General features: G+C 43.5%; 1 protein-coding gene across 10 annotated transcripts in view; it reads right to left on the reverse strand.

Moving 5' to 3' along the window:
- The window catches only part of CPNE1 (copine 1), a 797,848-nt gene that overhangs the window by 275,241 nt on the left and 505,620 nt on the right, over nucleotides 1-16,987 (reverse strand). For all 10 annotated transcript variants that reach the window (XM_069243860.1, XM_069243864.1, XM_069243859.1 and 7 more), the window contains 2 exons: nucleotides 15,660-15,743; nucleotides 12,056-12,145 (listed from right to left, as the gene is read on the reverse strand). In XM_069243860.1, the coding sequence (XP_069099961.1) occupies nucleotides 12,056-12,145; nucleotides 15,660-15,743 (174 nt within the window). The remainder of the gene's footprint in view (nucleotides 1-12,055; nucleotides 12,146-15,659; nucleotides 15,744-16,987) is intronic.

The following is a 16,987-nucleotide window of genomic DNA, read 5'->3' on the forward strand; positions in this document are numbered from 1 at the left end:
TTGTTTGATGTGAAATGGAGATACTACTTTTGGTAGAAATTTTTGATTTGTTCTTAGTGCAACCTTATGTTTGTACACTTGGAAAAAAGGTTCTTCAAGAGTTAATGCTTGTATTTCACTAACTCTTCTTAAAGAAGTAATAGCTACAAGGAAGGCAACCTTCCATGTTAAAAATTGAATTTGGCAAGAGTGCATGGGTTCAAAAGTTGGTCCCATGAGTTTGGTAAGTACAATATTTAAATTCCACGATGGAAAAGGTGGTGTTCTGGGTGGAATAATGCGTTTTAATCCTTCCTTAAAGGCTTTGATAACTGGAACTCTAAATAGAGAAGTATGTTGAATAGTCTGTAGGTATGCAGATATTGCAGTAAGGTGTATCTTGATGGATGAGAGCCAAATTTGATTTCTGCAAATGAAGTAAATAGAATAAAATATCTTGTATAGATGCTGTAATTGGATATATTCTCTTAGATTGACATTAGTAGAAAAATATTTTCCACTTGTTTGCGTAGCACTGTCTAGTAGTAGGTTTTTGTGTTTGTTTAATTACTTCCATACATTCTGATGGAAGATTTAAATAACCAAATTCAATGACTTCAGGAGCCAAATCCCTAGATTGAGAGCATTGGGGTTTGGATGCCTGATTAGATCTTTGGTTTGTGTTAACAAATCTGGTCTGTTTAGGAGTTTGGAGTGAGGAACTACAGATAAGTCTAGTACTGTTGTGTACCAAGGCTTGCGTGCCCATTGTGCTTGGTGCTACGAGTATCATGTTGAGAGACGTGTGACGTAATTTGTTGACTAGAAATTGAAGTAATGGGAGAGAGGGAAAAGCGTAAGCAAATATCTGAGCAACTAATCCACAGAGCATTGCCCTTGGATAGGGGATGTGGGTGTCTGGGTGCAAAGTTTTGGCATTTCGCGTTTTCGCTTGTTGTGAATAGATCTAGGTTTGCTGTTCCCCACTTTTGAAACTACCTTTGGAGTACTTGGGAGTGAATCTCCCATTCGCGTGTCTGTTGGTGATTTATGCGGAGGAGATCTGCCAACTGATTGTCTATCCCTAGAATGTATTGTGCTATTAAATGCATCTTATTGTGAATTGCCCATTTCCAAATTGTTTGGGCTAGAAGGGACAGCTCAGATAAATTTGTCCCTCCCTGTTTGTTGAGATAATAAATGGTTGTCATGTTGTCTGTTTTTATGAGAACCTTCTTCTGTTTGAGAAGAGGTTGAAATGCTTTTAGGGCAAGGAACACAGCTAATAATTGTAAGTGGTTTATGTGTAGCTGTTTCTGCGTGACATCCCATTGCCCTTGAATGGTCTGATTGTTTAGATGAGCTCCCCAACCGATCATTGATGCATCTGTTGTAATTAAGGTCTGAGGCACAGGGTCTTGAAACAACCGCCCCTTCATTAAATTGCTGCGATTCCATCATTGAAGGGACATATGTGTTTGGCGGCCCATCAACAGTAGATCTTGAAGATGACCGTATGCTTGTGACCATGTTGTGCAAGGCACTGTTGTAAGGGTCTCATGTTTAATCTTGCATGTGGGACTACTGCTATGCAAGATGCCATCATTCCTAGAATCTTCATGATAAATCTTACAGTGTATTGTTGATTTGGTTGTAGGAGTGGTATTACATTTTGGAAAGCTTGTATCCTTTGTATCTTTGGATACGCTAGAGCTAATTGAGTATTTAGAATAGCACCTAGGTATGGTTATACTTGTGCTGGTTGAAGGTATGACTTTTGGTAGTTTAGAGAGAACCCTAGCGTGTGCAGAGGTTCTATCACATAACGAGTGTGGTTTTGGCATTGTGTAAGATTGCTTGATTTTATTAGCCAATCATCTAGATATGGAAAGACATGGATGTGTTGCCTTCTTAAGTAAGCCACTACTACTGCTAGACACTTTGTGAACACTCTTATAGCTGTTATGCCAAATGACCAACACCATGAACTGGTAGTGTTTTCCTGCTATGAAAAAGAAAATTAGTTACTTACCTGTAACTGCAGTTCTCCAGTATTGGTATCTTTCATAGATTCACATGCTTGAATCATCCCCGTCGTCGAGGTGGGAGCCTCACGGTAAACTTAAATATATAAAAAGCAGTAAGTCAGTAAAAATAAAACCAGTAGGCCCAAGTAGGCCTCATAAGGTATTTTACAGTCTATCCACTTTGTTTTGTGAACAGACCCAAACTTGAGTATCAACCAATCAGGATTCAGCCCCTCCCAAACACTCCCAACAGAGGCTGAATTCCCTCAGATTTTCTATTAGGAGTGTGAAGTTTAATATCTGTATAATAGGGGAGCCTCTGAGGGGAGGAGGGTGGGTCGCATGTGAATCTATGAAAGATACCAATACTGGAGAACTGCAGTTACAGGTAAGTAACTAATTTTCTTCTCCAGTATTGGATCTTTCATAGATTCACATGCTTGAATCCGAGTAACGAGCAGTAATGTTTTCTTACTTACTGAATTACATTGACTGTAATTCCATCGTAATTCTATACGTGATGTGATTCACATTAGTTCAGTTTTAAATATGCACTTACATATAATTATATTTATATTCACAAACATACGAATATAAAAGCAATAAAATGTGTGTGGCAAGAAATCCTGACACAGTTTATGCTATTATTATGGAGAATACGACACGTTAAACAGTAGAAGAAAATGAACCATTAATGACCATACCTCGAGTGTGGTGGTGGGATGTGTAAGAGGCTCACCTTAACGAAATAGATGCCTCAGCACTGCTTGTCCCACTGCTGTATCGACCTGGTTTGTCTCCTCTAGACAGTAATGTCTTGTAAATGTGTGTTGGCTGGACCATGTTGCTGCTCTACAGATGCTATGTAGTGGTACACCTGCAAAGAGTGCCGCTGAAGTGGCTATCGATCTTGTAGAGTGGGCTCTCACCTTGGTGTGGAGCGGCTTTCCTGCTTTTGAATGGCAGAATTGAATCGCCAGGCCAATCCATCTTGCCAAAGTCTGTTTGGACACCGCGTGTCCCTTCTTTGTTCCGCCGAATGCTACAAATAATTGATCCGACTGGCGGATGGCCTGAGTTTTCTGTAGATAAAACTTTAAACATCTTTTAATATCGAGAGAATGTAATGTTTTTTCCGCCACTGTTTGCGGATTTGGAAAAAAGGTTTTTAAGATGACTGGTTCATTTAAATGAAATGTTGAGGGAACTTTCGGAATGAATTTAGGATTTGTCCGCAGGATGACACCTGAGTTTGTAAACTGGAGGAACGGCTGTTTGATGGTGAAAGCCTGAATGTCACTGACTCTTTTTGCCGAAGTAAGAGCTAACAGTAACGCTGTTTTCCATGCGAGGAATTTTAGGTCAGCTTTGTGGATCGGCTCAAAAGGAGCTTTCATGAGTTGCATCAACACAACATTCAATGACCATAGAGGCGGGGGTTTCCTAATTGGCGGGAAGACCCGAAAAAGGCCCTTCATAAATTGTTTGACAATTCTTGTGGAACACAAAGAGAGTCTGTCTGGTGATCTGCGGTATCTGGAGATTGCTGCCAGATGTACCCGTATGGAAGAATATGCAAGTCCTGATTTTGCCAGGAGCAGGAGATATGGAAGTATCTGTTCCGGAGTAGAAGATAAAGGATGTATATTTTCCGCTGCACACCAAACACAAAACCGTTTCCATTTAAGTCTATAGGTTTTGTTGGAAGTGTCAGCTCTAGCTTTTGCTAAGATGTCTCTACACTCTGGGGAGATTTTGAGATTTAAGTATTCATTGTGTTCAGGAGCCAAGCCGACAAATGAAGAGACGACGGATGTGGGTGTGTGACTTGTCCCTGGTGCATCGTTAAAAGAGTCGGACTCTGTCTGAGTGGTAGATGTGGTCGTTCGGAGAGCAGGAGGAGCTCCGTATACCATATTTGTCTGGGCCATCTGGGAGCTATGAGTAGAAGTCGACACCCCTCCGTCTTCATTTTCCTGATGACTCTCGGAATGAGCGGGATCGGAGGAAAAGCGTAGGCATAAACTCCTGACCATCTCATCGAAAACGCATTCCCCCACGAATCTTTTTGGGGAAGCCAACTTGCGTAGAACTGGCATTTCTTGTTCTCGAGAGTGGCAAATAGGTCTAAGTTTGGTTTGCCCCATAATAGAAACAGGCCATTGAGAGTTTTCTGGTCTAGCTCCCACTCGTGATAAGGAATTACTGTCCTGCTCAAGGTGTCTGCTAGAACATTGATCTGTCCTGGCACATGCTCCGCTTTTAGTGAAATATTGTGTTTGATGGCCCATGTCCAAATTTGTTGGGCTAGCTGCTAGAGTTGTAGGGACCTTGTGCCTCCTTGCTTGTTTAGATAAAACATGCTGGTCATGTTGTCCGTCCGGATTAAGACGCTTGAACATTGTATCTTTGGCAAGAAAGCTTTTAGAGCTAAGTGTATTGCTTTGAGTTCTAGATAATTGATGTGGAGCTGGCTCTCTTGCTGATTCCAGATTCCGCTGATTTGCAGGTCCTGGCAATGTGCACCCCATCCTTCGAGAGAGGCATCCGTTGTTACTATGTAACTTGGTGTTTGAAGAAGAAAAGACAGCCCTTTTGAGAAATTGGTTGGAGTCGCCCACCACCTCATAGTGTTCTTCATTAGAGGCGTTATGCGAATCTTGTCTTCGAAGGAGCCGAGGACCTGTGTCCATTGTATGTCCAATTGCTCTTGCAGGGGTCGCATATGGAGCCTGCAATCTGGGACTAGCGGAATGCACGATGATATCATTCCGAGCAATGATTTGTAGATGCGGACTGAAACAAACTTTTTTCTGGATAGGTTGTCTGCCAACGAGGTTAACTTTTGTTTCCTCTCGTGTGATGGGTACGCTTTGCTGCGTACTGTGTCCAAAATTGCTCCCAAGAAACTCAATTCTTGTTTGGGGTATATCTGAGATTTCTGGTAGTTGACTACAAACCCCAGGCTGTGTAACAAATGAAGGCAATAGGAAATATGATTTGTTACTTGGAATTTTGAGGGTGCCTTTATAAGCCAGTCGTCCAGGTAAGGGAAGACCTGGATACCTGCCTGGCGAAGATGTGCTGCTACTGGAGCTAGCATTTTTGTGAAGATTCTGGGGGCTGATTTGAGACCGAATGGTAGAACCCGGAATTGGAGGTGCATACTTCCTACCCTGAACCTTAAAAATTTGCGATGGTTGCGATATATGGGGATATGAAAATAAGCATCCTGAAGGTCTAGGGATGCCATCCAATCGCCCGTGTTTAAGAGACGCAGGACATCCTGCAACGTTACCATCCTGAACGATTGTTTCTTTAGAAACTTGTTTAGTGCTCTCAAGTCCAGGATGGGGCGCCAGTCTCCTGAGGGTTTCTTGAGAAGGAAAAACCGGGAATAGAATCCCTTGTTCCTTTGAGATAAAGGGACTGGTTCTATTGCTCCTTTTGTTAGCATTATCCTTACTTCCCTGAGAAGTTGGCTCAACCTCAGAGGCGGTGTACCCGATGGAGGGACACTCGGTGGTGTTTGGATAAATTCCAGAGTATGACCTCTGGTCACCACATCTAGTACCCATCTGTCCGATGTTATAGCCTTCCACTTGGGGAAATAAGAATTGATGCGACCTCCGACCTTCAATATTGATTGGGGAGGTGTTGAGATTATCCGCTGGTCATTGCTTTCTGCCTGTATCTCTTGCTCGGGCAGCTCCTCTTCCTCTAGCCGGATGTTTGTAAGCTGCGGCTGGTGGTAATCGATAATGCTGCTGTTGTTGATGGTGCTGAATGTCCTGGTCCTGTGGAGGAAGATGTATATTGTGACCTGTATTGTTGGTATCCACCTCGAAAGGAGTAATTACCTCTACCCCTTGCTCCACGAAAAGGTAGTTTTTTATATTGCAGGGTACCTAGGGATTTTGCCGTATCGGTATCCGTCTTGATAGCGTGCAGCATATCATCGACATGTTTGCCAAACAAACTCTCTCCATCGAAGGGCATGTCGAGAACACGAGTCTGGACTTCTGGTCTGAATGAAGTAGCTTTAAGCCACCCTTGTCTGCGCAGGACTGCTGCTCCAGCTAATTGTCGAAAGCCAGTGAGGGAAATATCTATTGCACTGTCTATTATCTCTGCGGAAACCCTTTCTCCCTCCTGCAAGACCTTTTTTGCCTCCACCTTGAGATCTTCTGGCAGTGAATCTACAAAAACGGACATGTCTGCCCACATCTGCCGATCGTACCTTCCCAGGATGGCGAGGGAATTTGCCGCCTTGACCGTTACTGCAGCAACCGAGGAGAATTTCTTACCGATATTGTCTAGTCTCCTTCCCTCTTTGTCTGGGGGAGACGCAATAGGTGTAGAGGGGTTTTTGGATCGTCGTTGAGCCGCCTGTGATATAACCGAGTCAGGTTTCGGTTGTGAGACTAAACAGGCCGGAGAATCATCTGGGGCCTTGTATTTTTTCTCTAGCCTTGGCATTTGTGAAGGCACTGTTGCCGGGTTTTTCATTGCCTTCAAACCCTCCTGCCATAAGAAATCCACAATAGGTATGGCTCTTACAGATCTCTTTGATGGCTCTTTAAAGTCATACAAAAAACACTCAGTTTCATGGGAAACAATTTCCAGGCCAAAACGTTTCGCCGCTCTCTCTATGATATTATGGAAACCTCCTATGTCTTCTGGAGGAGAATCCACTGGAGCTGCTGGAGGTGGAGATGGTGTGGGAACGAGATAGTCGTCCCATTCACTAGCCGCTGAATCTGCTAGCTCGCCCTCTTCCCTTTCGTCGTCCGACGAGAGGTAAGCTTCCGGAGCTTGGCTAGTTACAGGTCTACTAGCCTGTGGCGTTTCGGAAACATTAGTAGTTTGAGCTTGCTGGTAACTCTGAGGTCTAGGTGGCGTGGACTGAGTTGACGGTGGGAACCTTTTATAGTAGTCCTTCAACATATGTTGTAAATCTGTCACTAATGTGCTAGGCATAGCTAGAGGCGATGGTTGGTTTGCCTGTGGATAAGATGTTGAAGCATAACTATGCTGGTAATGTTGATCCTCTTCTTCATCAAACTCTTGACATTTGACATTTAGTTGGGACGGGCTACTAGCTGCCCCAAACATTCCTTGAACGTCATCATCCTCATCGTCTAAAAGATGTTGCGGTGGGTATGGCAGTACCTTACTTGGTGATGTATGCATCGGCAAAATGTCAGATGGCTTGTCCCCTATATTAATAAGGGAAAGGGGTAAGAATCTGGTGGAGTCCTCATGATGGTATGAAGAATGAGCTGGTGAAATGTCCAAAGGTTTGTAAACTGTTAATGCTGTGGTGATCGTCGGATCCATCGTCGACGGTTCCATCGTCGACGGTTCCCTCGTCGACGGCTCCCTCGTCGACGGCTCCCTCGTCGACGGCTCCCTCGTCGACGGCTCCCTCGTCGACGGCTCCCTCGTCGACGGCTCCCTCGTCGACGGTACTGTCGTCAACTGTACTGTCGTCGACGGGTCTCTCGTCGACGGGTCTCTCGTCGACGCTTCCGTCCATGACTGCGTCTTTTCCTTAGTCGACGGTCCCTTCGTCGACGGGTATTTTAACGACGACGGTCGCTTCGCCGATGTAGTTTGCGTAGATGGGAGTGCCCTGGATGATTTGTGAACCCAGGAGGCCTCCGCTGTCGACGATGTGGTTGCCGACGAAGCTCTTTTGAAGATTTTTGCAGTAATAATCGTCGTCGATGACAAAGGCGACGACGTCATAATCATCGGTGAGGATGGTGTTGTGAACGTCGACGATACCGTGGTCGCTGTTACCGTCGACCCTGTCGTCGACGGGGCGGTCGTCGACGGTTGTTTTTTCACCAAAAAGAGTTTTTCTGTCTCTTTTTGTGGTGACAGAGACAGGGATGGTTTCTTTGAGGTGCTTTTCCGGTGTAACGGCGTAGTAGGTTCTGAATGAACCTTTTTTGGTCCATGTTTAACTGCCTCTTCAGTTAAGACTTGTTTAGTCTTTTTGTGCATTTTTCTTGGTGGTTCATCCGCACCTCTATCTCTCTCCCTGTTCTTTTCTGAGGGCGAGAAGTTTGTGGTGACTCTTCGCTGTCTGATGAAGGATGCTCTAAGGCTTTCTGTTTTTGCAGCCATAAGAGAAGTCTACCCTCTCGGTCTTTGAGGGTTTTTTGACTAAAGGTGCGACAGATTTTGCAGTCTCTCACCTTATGGTCTGGATGAAGGCAGTAAATACACTTCTTGTGGGGGTCATCAATATGTAGTCTCTTCTTCCCACAGTTGTCACAGTCTCTGAACAGACCCTTCTTTGCCTTTTCAGACATAGTAAAGTTTGTAACTAGTTTCCTGAGAGAAAAAACAATCTTCAGTCAGAAAATAGGAAAAAAACTGAGCAGAGCTCAGGGAGACTCCCTTCACACGACGTGCGGTAGAAAATCTGAGGGAATTCAGCCTCTGTTGGGAGTGTTTGGGAGGGGCTGAATCCTGATTGGTTGATACTCAAGTTTGGGTCTGTTCACAAAACAAAGTGGATAGACTGTAAAATACCTTATGAGGCCTACTTGGGCCTACTGGTTTTATTTTTACTGACTTACTGCTTTTTATATATTTAAGTTTACCGTGAGGCTCCCACCTCGACGACAGGGATGATTCAAGCATGTGAATCTATGAAAGATCCAATAGTGGAGAACCTGAGGTATTTTCTGTGAGCTGGGTGGATGGGTATGTGGAAATACGCATCTTTGAGATCTAGCGCAGTCATAAAATCTTGTTTTTGTAGTAGTGGAATAACATCTTGCAGAGTTACCATGTGAAAATGTTCTGACAAAATGTATAGATTGAGGGGCCTGAGGTCTAATATGGGCCTGATGGTGACATCTTTTTTTGGAATTAGGAAGTATAGTGAGTATACTCATGTTCCTTGTTGAGACTGTGGAACTAATTCTATTGCTTGCTTTAACAGAAGAGATTGCACTTCTTGTTGTAACAGAACTATATGTTTGGGGGACAACTTATAATATCGTGGTCGAATGTTTGATGGGGTGGATATTAGTTCTAGGCAATAGCCATTTTGGATAATTGATGATACCCAGTTGTCTGCGGTAATATTTTGCCAATGAGAGCGGAATTTCTGCAGCCTCCCCCTCCCCCCCCCCAGGAGATGTGTGGAGTGGAAGGGAGGGAAGTAAGTCACTGTTGAGGCTGTGATGTTGTTTGTTTAGGAGTTTGGAATTTACCTCTGTTTCTGAAGTATTGACCTCTATAGGATCCTCTAAACCCACCTCGTTGATACTGGGGTTGTTGTGATTGCTTTGTTTGGGAGGTGGAAGCCTCTGGGGATTGTGGCTTAAAACCTCCTTGAAACTGTAGCCTGCGAAAGGAACCTCTATATGGGTGGTGTATAAAGCTCCCATTGCTTTTGCAGTATCCAAGTCCTTCCTCAGCTTTTCAATAGTGGTGTCCACTTCTGGGCCAAAGAGGTGCTTTTTATCAAAAGGCATATTAAGTATTGTCTGTTGAATTTCTGGTTTAAAACCAGAGGAGCGCAGCCATGCATGTCGTCTGATTTTGATGGCAGTGTTTATACTCCTTGCAGCTTTATCAGCCGCATCAAGGACGGATCTTATCTGATTATTTCCAATCGCTTGCGCCCTTCTACTACTTGTTGTGCCCTTTTCTGGTGCTCTTTTGGGAGATGCTATATAATATCATGCATTTCATCCCAATGGGCCCTATCATACCTGGCTAAGAGTGCCTGAGAATTTGCAATTCTCCACTGATTTGCTGCTTGTGTAGCAGCAATTTTCCCTGCTGTGTCAGATTTTCTACTTTCCTTATCAGGAGGTGGTGCATCTCCTGAAGACAGGCTATTTGCCCTCTTTTTTTGCTGCACTGACTACCACTGAGTCAGGAGGGACGTGATGAATAATGTAATTTGTGTCCAAAGTTGCAGGCTTATTCTTTTGATCAATTCTAGGTGTGATAATCCTAGATTTTACAGGCTCGCTAAAAATTTGGTCTGCGTGTTTAACCATGCCTGGTAACATTGGGAGACAGTGGTACCTTGAATGTGTAGAAGACAGTGTATTAAATAAGAAATCTTCTTCTAATGGCTCCGAATGCATGGTTACCCCCATGATAAACTGCTGCCCTGGATATTACTTAGGTGTATGCAGTGGTATCTTCTGGAGAAGGTTTTGATGGGTAAATATCTGGGTCATTATCTGGGATGGGATCAGGGTCATAGAGATCCCATGGGTCTGCCGTACCCCCTTGTGAATATAAAGAATGTGTTGGAGAAGGCAGTGGTGGTGGTCTGTTGTGAGGTGAGAAAGATAATTGTGGAGATTGAGGAGGAGAAGTATGGATAGGTAGTGGCTTCTTTTGTTTTTGCAAATTTGCTGGTGGCTGTACAGAGTCCAATTCATCTTGGAAAGCCAACTTTTTTGTTTTTAAAGGAGGTGCAGTGATAGTTCTTCCTGTCTACTTATGGATATGTATTCTGGATTGTCTCTCATCCATAACTTGTAAAATTGGTCCAATTTCAGGCTCTTCCTCAGAAGTCTTATGATATTCTCTCCATTTTTTTGATAGTCCTTTTTCCTCTGTATATGAGGACTTTTTCGGCTCTGAAATGTGTAGTTTATTCCGTCATGAAAAGGTAGTTGAAGGTCTCGGCTCCGAAGCCGATTGCCGAATTTCAACTTTGAAGAATGGGCTCTTTTACTGGAGTCCCAAACGGTGCCTTTAACAGATTTACACAACTTCAAAGTAGACGGAGGAGTGGCCTTTTTCGGCGTCGACCCTGAAGGACAATCACCAACAGTCTGTTTCGGGCCAAACCATGGCCTTCCGGCAGTGGTGTACCCAAGGCCTTTAAATGTTTTTTGTGCAGGGGTGTAGGGGCAAACGTACTCACATGCTGGAGTCTGTGTCTCAGATGGAGACTGCTGTCTGCACCTGTTCTTTTTCCACGACATTGAGATGTTCGCTGCTTTTGGACGCCATTTCGAGTCTACGGGCTCTGCGATCTCAGAGGGTCTTCTTTGATCAAAATGATCGACAGGCCTCAATCTTCCTCCCGATGGTCTGGAGAAAGGAACAAATTACAAACCAAGTGCTGGTCTGTATAGGGGTACTTCGCGTGGAACTGAGGGCAGAATCGTAATGGAGTCCGATCCATCAGGTTTTCCGCGCGGTAGGCCTGAGCTGGGCGCATGCACCCCGAAGGTCAGAAAAAATGAAGTTTCCGACGGTTCTACTGATTCGATGCATGATGGAAAACGCAATCGAAACAATACCGAAGAATAAGAAGGTTTTCTGCGGTTTTCCGAATCTAAATCTCGGAGCAAAAGGAAACACGTCCAAACCAGACCGCCAAAAGAAAACAATCTAACAATGGAGTCGATGCCCATGCGCAATGGAACCGAGAGGAGGAGTTACTCGATCCTGTGACCCCGAAAAGACTTCTTTGAAGAAAAACAACTTGTAAGACTCCGAGCCCAACACTAGATGTCAGAAGAGCTATGCATAGCATGTGTATCTGCAGCTACACATGCCATTGGAGATATATATATATATATATATAATAAATACAATATTTGAGATGTGCTCTGAAGACCCCACATGTAGGGGAGGTTATTCATTGCTTATGACTACTGATTAGGATCCCCTGGAAGAGAACTGTATTTTTCATTAATTTATGTTTTGGCTTGGGCCTATTTGCTACTGAAGTGAGGAGAACTCATATTTATGAAACTGGAGCAGTCTCTGTGACCACTTCATGAAGAAAGAAGAGCCTCCAGTTGCTCAAAACAAACCACGGACAGGAGACAAAGTGTAGTCGGTTCATCTCAGGACAAAGGAAGTGGTTGCCCCACAAAACGAAGAGTAGGAGAAATTAAGTCCAGCATGATAAGATGGTACTGCACACAATCAAGGATGGTGGTCGAGATATTCAGAAAATCCTTTCACTTTTCATGGAGGATAAATTAAACACTGAGATACAAAGTGAACTGAACAAAATAAACATCTTTCGGCCTCCCACTCACCTTGATGGGTTTATTGAAATCTGCACTACAGAATGTATGCAATGGAACACTGAACTTCTTCCAGCATGGGTTAAGGTTATTCTTAATGACCTGCGAGGGTGAAATAATTATACACACATCAGTGATGGATAATATTTCAAGATCTTAGCAAGCACTGCGCGTAGGAGCACAACCTATTGTTTCACAGTCTACGTTTGTAACATAAATTAGTGGTATAAAGTGGACAATCAGGGGCATACTTTCAATAGAGAATGAAGTAGGCAAGAGCACTGAGCTCAGGATAATAGGCTTAACACCAACAGGCACAGCCTCTAGCCGCAGATACAACAAAAAGCAGTACGGGCTAAGTTCTTCCGTACTTCACAACAATAAACTAGCAAAGAAACAGCAGCAACTCCAGACACACACTGTATCTCAACTGTGTGGTCTTTAGCAAGAATAGAGCCTCATTTTAATCACTGCAGGGATGATGGAGAAAAATAGTGGGGGGAGATAAAAGGGGCAGATTAAGAAAGAAGAGAATGGAAATATTAGAAGGCATGTCAATAACAAGGAATAAAAGAGAGCGAAATGGAATAAACTGGAAACATTGTTTTCTTCACCAAAACCAGTCATCCATCTATCACATATACATGTATGTCCACACACGTACATATTTATGTACGTACACACACACACACACATATATATATATATATATGCAAGCATTTCAAAGATTGTCCCTGTTTTGGCATGTACTAGCGCACTTAATTCAGCGGTGGTGCTGGTGACGGCAGGACACTCCGTAATTTATCAACAACATTCATGAAATACTTCACGAACGACCGCACTCCGGGATCTCTTGTTTCACAAATTTCATTTATTCAGGCTCAGTTAACTTCGTCTACAGCTCAACAATCACCTGCCCTAAATATATATATATATCTCACGCGCATTCAATCTCCGGTGATACCATTGTAGCTAATGGTGCTAGCAATAAGTTATTTCCACAGAGAACTACACAAAAACCTTTGCTTACCCATACACCTCAACTCTGAGACCACACACCTCGATTAATACATATTAGACCAAGGCCCAAAAAATGTACTGAGGGCACCTCCCAGCAACCAGACAATGACTCCTGCCGAGACACCTCGCATAGAATCACACAAGTTACTTCACATTTGCCATCTACCTAAACAAGACACTACCTTCCCCTGACAGCCCAGGGGTTACTGTCATAGGTAGCCATTATGAAGCCCCTACACAAACGCAATAGGTAATTATCCACAGCTCTTAATTATTTGGTCCAGAGAGGTTTTCAATGTTCCATACATAACATCTGTGTCAAAAAATGCACCCCAATCTGAAAATGTCAACAAACGAGCAAACCATAAAACCCTTTTTGCTTATGCATATAACTAGCTACAAGATGATGATTACTAAGACGGACTGCCCACACTCGTTCTCACAAAAGCCTGAAGCCTGTCATCATGAGTTCCAAATCTCACTGCGAGAAAGGCCTCAGACATCCATGGGATCCAAAAACTAAGGGGCTGATTTAGATCTTGGCAGAGGGGAATACTGTGTCACAAACTTGATGAATATACTGTCCGCCGTATTACGATCCCATTATATCCTATGGTGATCTCAATACGGTGGACAGGATTTCTGTCCCGTTTGTAATGGAATATTCTATCCGCCAAGAACAAAATCAGGCCCTAAATTCCAACGTTTTCCGAGCTTCATTCAGAAAGCTCACTATCAACATGTAGAATAAAGGAACCATCATGGTTCAGGCCAACGACCAGAATCTCTTGTCACTTAAAAAAAAAATCTTTCAACACCAGCAGTGGAAGCAACAAGATTTAACTGCTGGGAGAATGGGCTAGGGTGGGGACAAATTTGCAAGAGCTCATTTAGATGCAGAGTGAGCAAGCATTCACTTAGGGGAGGGGAGCCCGCAGGAGCTGGGTTCGAGTTAGTGGGAGAGCTCACTGAGGAGAGCATTTGAAAGCTCATCGAGGGGGAAAGGAATCTACAAGGTCTCGAGGAGCAGAGGAAAGCTTAGTAAGGAGAAAGCCTGGGAAGATCTTCAAGCCCCTTGGCTTTTGCATTGTAGTTATCAACTCAAAGCTGTATGTGCTGGCTACCATTTGCATCTAGGATAATACTGAAGTTTCTCTGCAACGCCCATAGAGAGTTCTGGAAAAGCGGTCTAAAATACCTGTGGGAGGATAGTGTGGGGGGGGGGGGGGGGGGGAGCGACCACTGGATATGGGGTAATGGATCAGCCTATGAGAGCTCACCGAGGAGGGGCGCTGCAATAGCTCATGGGAGTCTTTATGCACTAACTGAAGTTGGGAGTTCGCTTACATTTTGTGGGGAGAGTCTGCGAGTGCTCAGTGAGTGTGGGACATGGTTTGACTGCTTACTGAGGAAGGGGTGCCATGATCCTGAAAGATCTCCTCGTTGAAAGTAGGGCATTCGAGAACTCACTCAGATCGAGGAAGCATAGAGCTTATGAGAGCTCAAGTGAAGGGGGAGCCTCCAAGAGTGCAGTAGAAGCAGATGCCTGCATAAGAGCATCAAGGAGAGGAAAGCCAGCAAAAGCTCTTTGAGAGGACGAGCTCTATAAGGGATGGAGTCTGCAGGAGCCAGGTATGGGCAAGAGCCTGTAGAAACTCAGTAATGGGCAGGGGGAGAGTCTGTGAGTTCAATAAGGCAGGGGGAACCTTTGGAAACTCAGTAGGGGAGCGTAAGGGAGCTCAGTCGGTGACGTGGCGCTTGCAGGAGCTTTATAGGTTTCATCAGGTGGTTAATATAGCTCCTCCAGCAGTGGCCTAAAGTGAAGTCAGTGGGCTGAGGACCTGAATTACAAATAATAAATAAATTTATACCATGTATATAGGAAACACTGTACAGATCCATGACTATTTTCACTCCATGTCCCAACCCAAATGCTGAAAATGTTTGTCATATTGGCCTCTACGGCATTTTCTTTAAGCACCCCGTACAAGTTATTTATCATTTCAAGAATAGTTTTTTCAAATGTTTTTGACTTGCTTCTTTAACCTTTCTCACTTGATACTTTACAGTAACAAAGCAAATGGGAGAAATATTTCAATGTAAAAACATAGCAAGTACTATAGTTGTGTCACTGTTTTGCATTCTACTGAACGTCTTGTACGTGCTATTTGAAATCTCAGAACTTGTGAGGTGCCACAAAGAATGAGGGGGTGCCAGTGAAGGACACTGTTCTGATGATCCCCACCTCACCAACCACACAGTCGGTACACGGTGCTCATATAATCCAAGCCTACCAAAGAACAGAAACAGGAAATATATTTAGCTACCAAGTAGCCAATAAGTTTCTTAACAATGACAGCACCCAAGTGCTACTACTTCCATGCACTGTTTGATAGAACAATACCAGTATATAGGGTTCAAGGAATTAAACATGTTAATGTATGTGTATATATATATATACACATACAGCGAGAGAGAGAGACAGGCAGAGGAAGAGAGATTAACAGAGGGTGTGACAGGGAAGGAATTTTTTGGTCTGCTAGTAAAAAAAATGCAAACACAAATACTGACAGTTCAGGTCACTATCGAAAATTACCTCTGATCTGTAGACAAGCTGCCAGGATCCATGTTCACCTTGTTTGAAAAATTCCAAAAACGGATCCGATTTGCCTAGAAAATCCTAGGAAAAAGAGAAAACAACAAATGGAACGCATCAAATATGCAGTGTAAAGCACCATTACGTTTATTTCTGCAAAACCATGAATGAATTTAAGCAAAGTACATATGCTGAACTGCTCATATTTACTAAATTGGAAGGAAACATGGCAATTGCAAGGGCCTGAACTAAAAGCCAAATCGAAAGGCAACCAAAGTATCAAGTCTCAATGTCCCCCTTAAAAGTACATAGTCCTTTTAACACTCGCTGAGAAAGGCTTAGTGGGTACTTTTAATCACAAGATTGGAATCAGCTACAGCAGACTGCAAGTGGACAATGAGAGGGGGTTGTGTGGGTCCCTCCTGCTGCAGAGAGCGAGTGCACGCTGATGGAGCTTATGATAGACTAACCAGATGCAGACCGGGAGTGGACCAAGGGAAGTTAGATCCATGTCAGAAATCAAGTGCCTTTGGGAGAATCCAGAGAATGTGCCCTGGCACAAACTGTTGAATGCCTTAATTTGAGAGAAATTCTGAACACTGATCAGTGTCAAGGTGGGAGATTAAAAGGGGTGTCGGACGTTTAGAAGGGGATGGAGTATCAGCCACTCCACTGAGCTACCTTGATGGTCCCAGTATGTCCCACTGCTTGGCGCCAACTGCACTGTTCAATTTTACCACCTACTATAATTTCAAATATAAGATAAAGCAATTCATTTATGCAACGTTTTGCAGCATCATCGGCTTTTTGATGTGATTACATTTGCACTACAGGTTTCACTTTTATTCTTCATGTTTACAAACATGCTTGCTCTTTTCTATGAAAGAGCTACACATCAAAGTTTTAGGTGGTTTGTGGTAAAGGTGATGGTCTGATCAAGTATCGTAAGGGATAAAGGACCCCCTTGTGTACATGATAAGGATATTGCAAGTCACCGCAGAGTTCAAATCCAAAAGAATTCTGACAATCCCTTATCAAAACTGGCCAAGTTTTATTATGCTAAATTTTGTGCAAGTATGTCTGTGGTATAAAATTGAAGAGATTGCTCAGAAGATAGCAATCTTTCATTGTAGCTCTCATAAGAAACTGCTCTTTGCTTCAGTAACCAGCATTGGCAAAGATAATTGGGAGTGACTTTGGCTTCCAGCATCAGCCAAAAAAGAAATCACTGTGTGATGAGATACACACGCTCATGCATCATGACAACACCCGTTTTTTGTAAACCTTTAATTTACCATTCCTAGGTGACGGTGGTGCAGAGAGGTAAA

This window comes from Pleurodeles waltl, chromosome 7 (assembly GCF_031143425.1).
Source record: "Pleurodeles waltl isolate 20211129_DDA chromosome 7, aPleWal1.hap1.20221129, whole genome shotgun sequence".
Lineage (NCBI taxonomy): Eukaryota > Metazoa > Chordata > Amphibia > Caudata > Salamandridae > Pleurodeles > Pleurodeles waltl.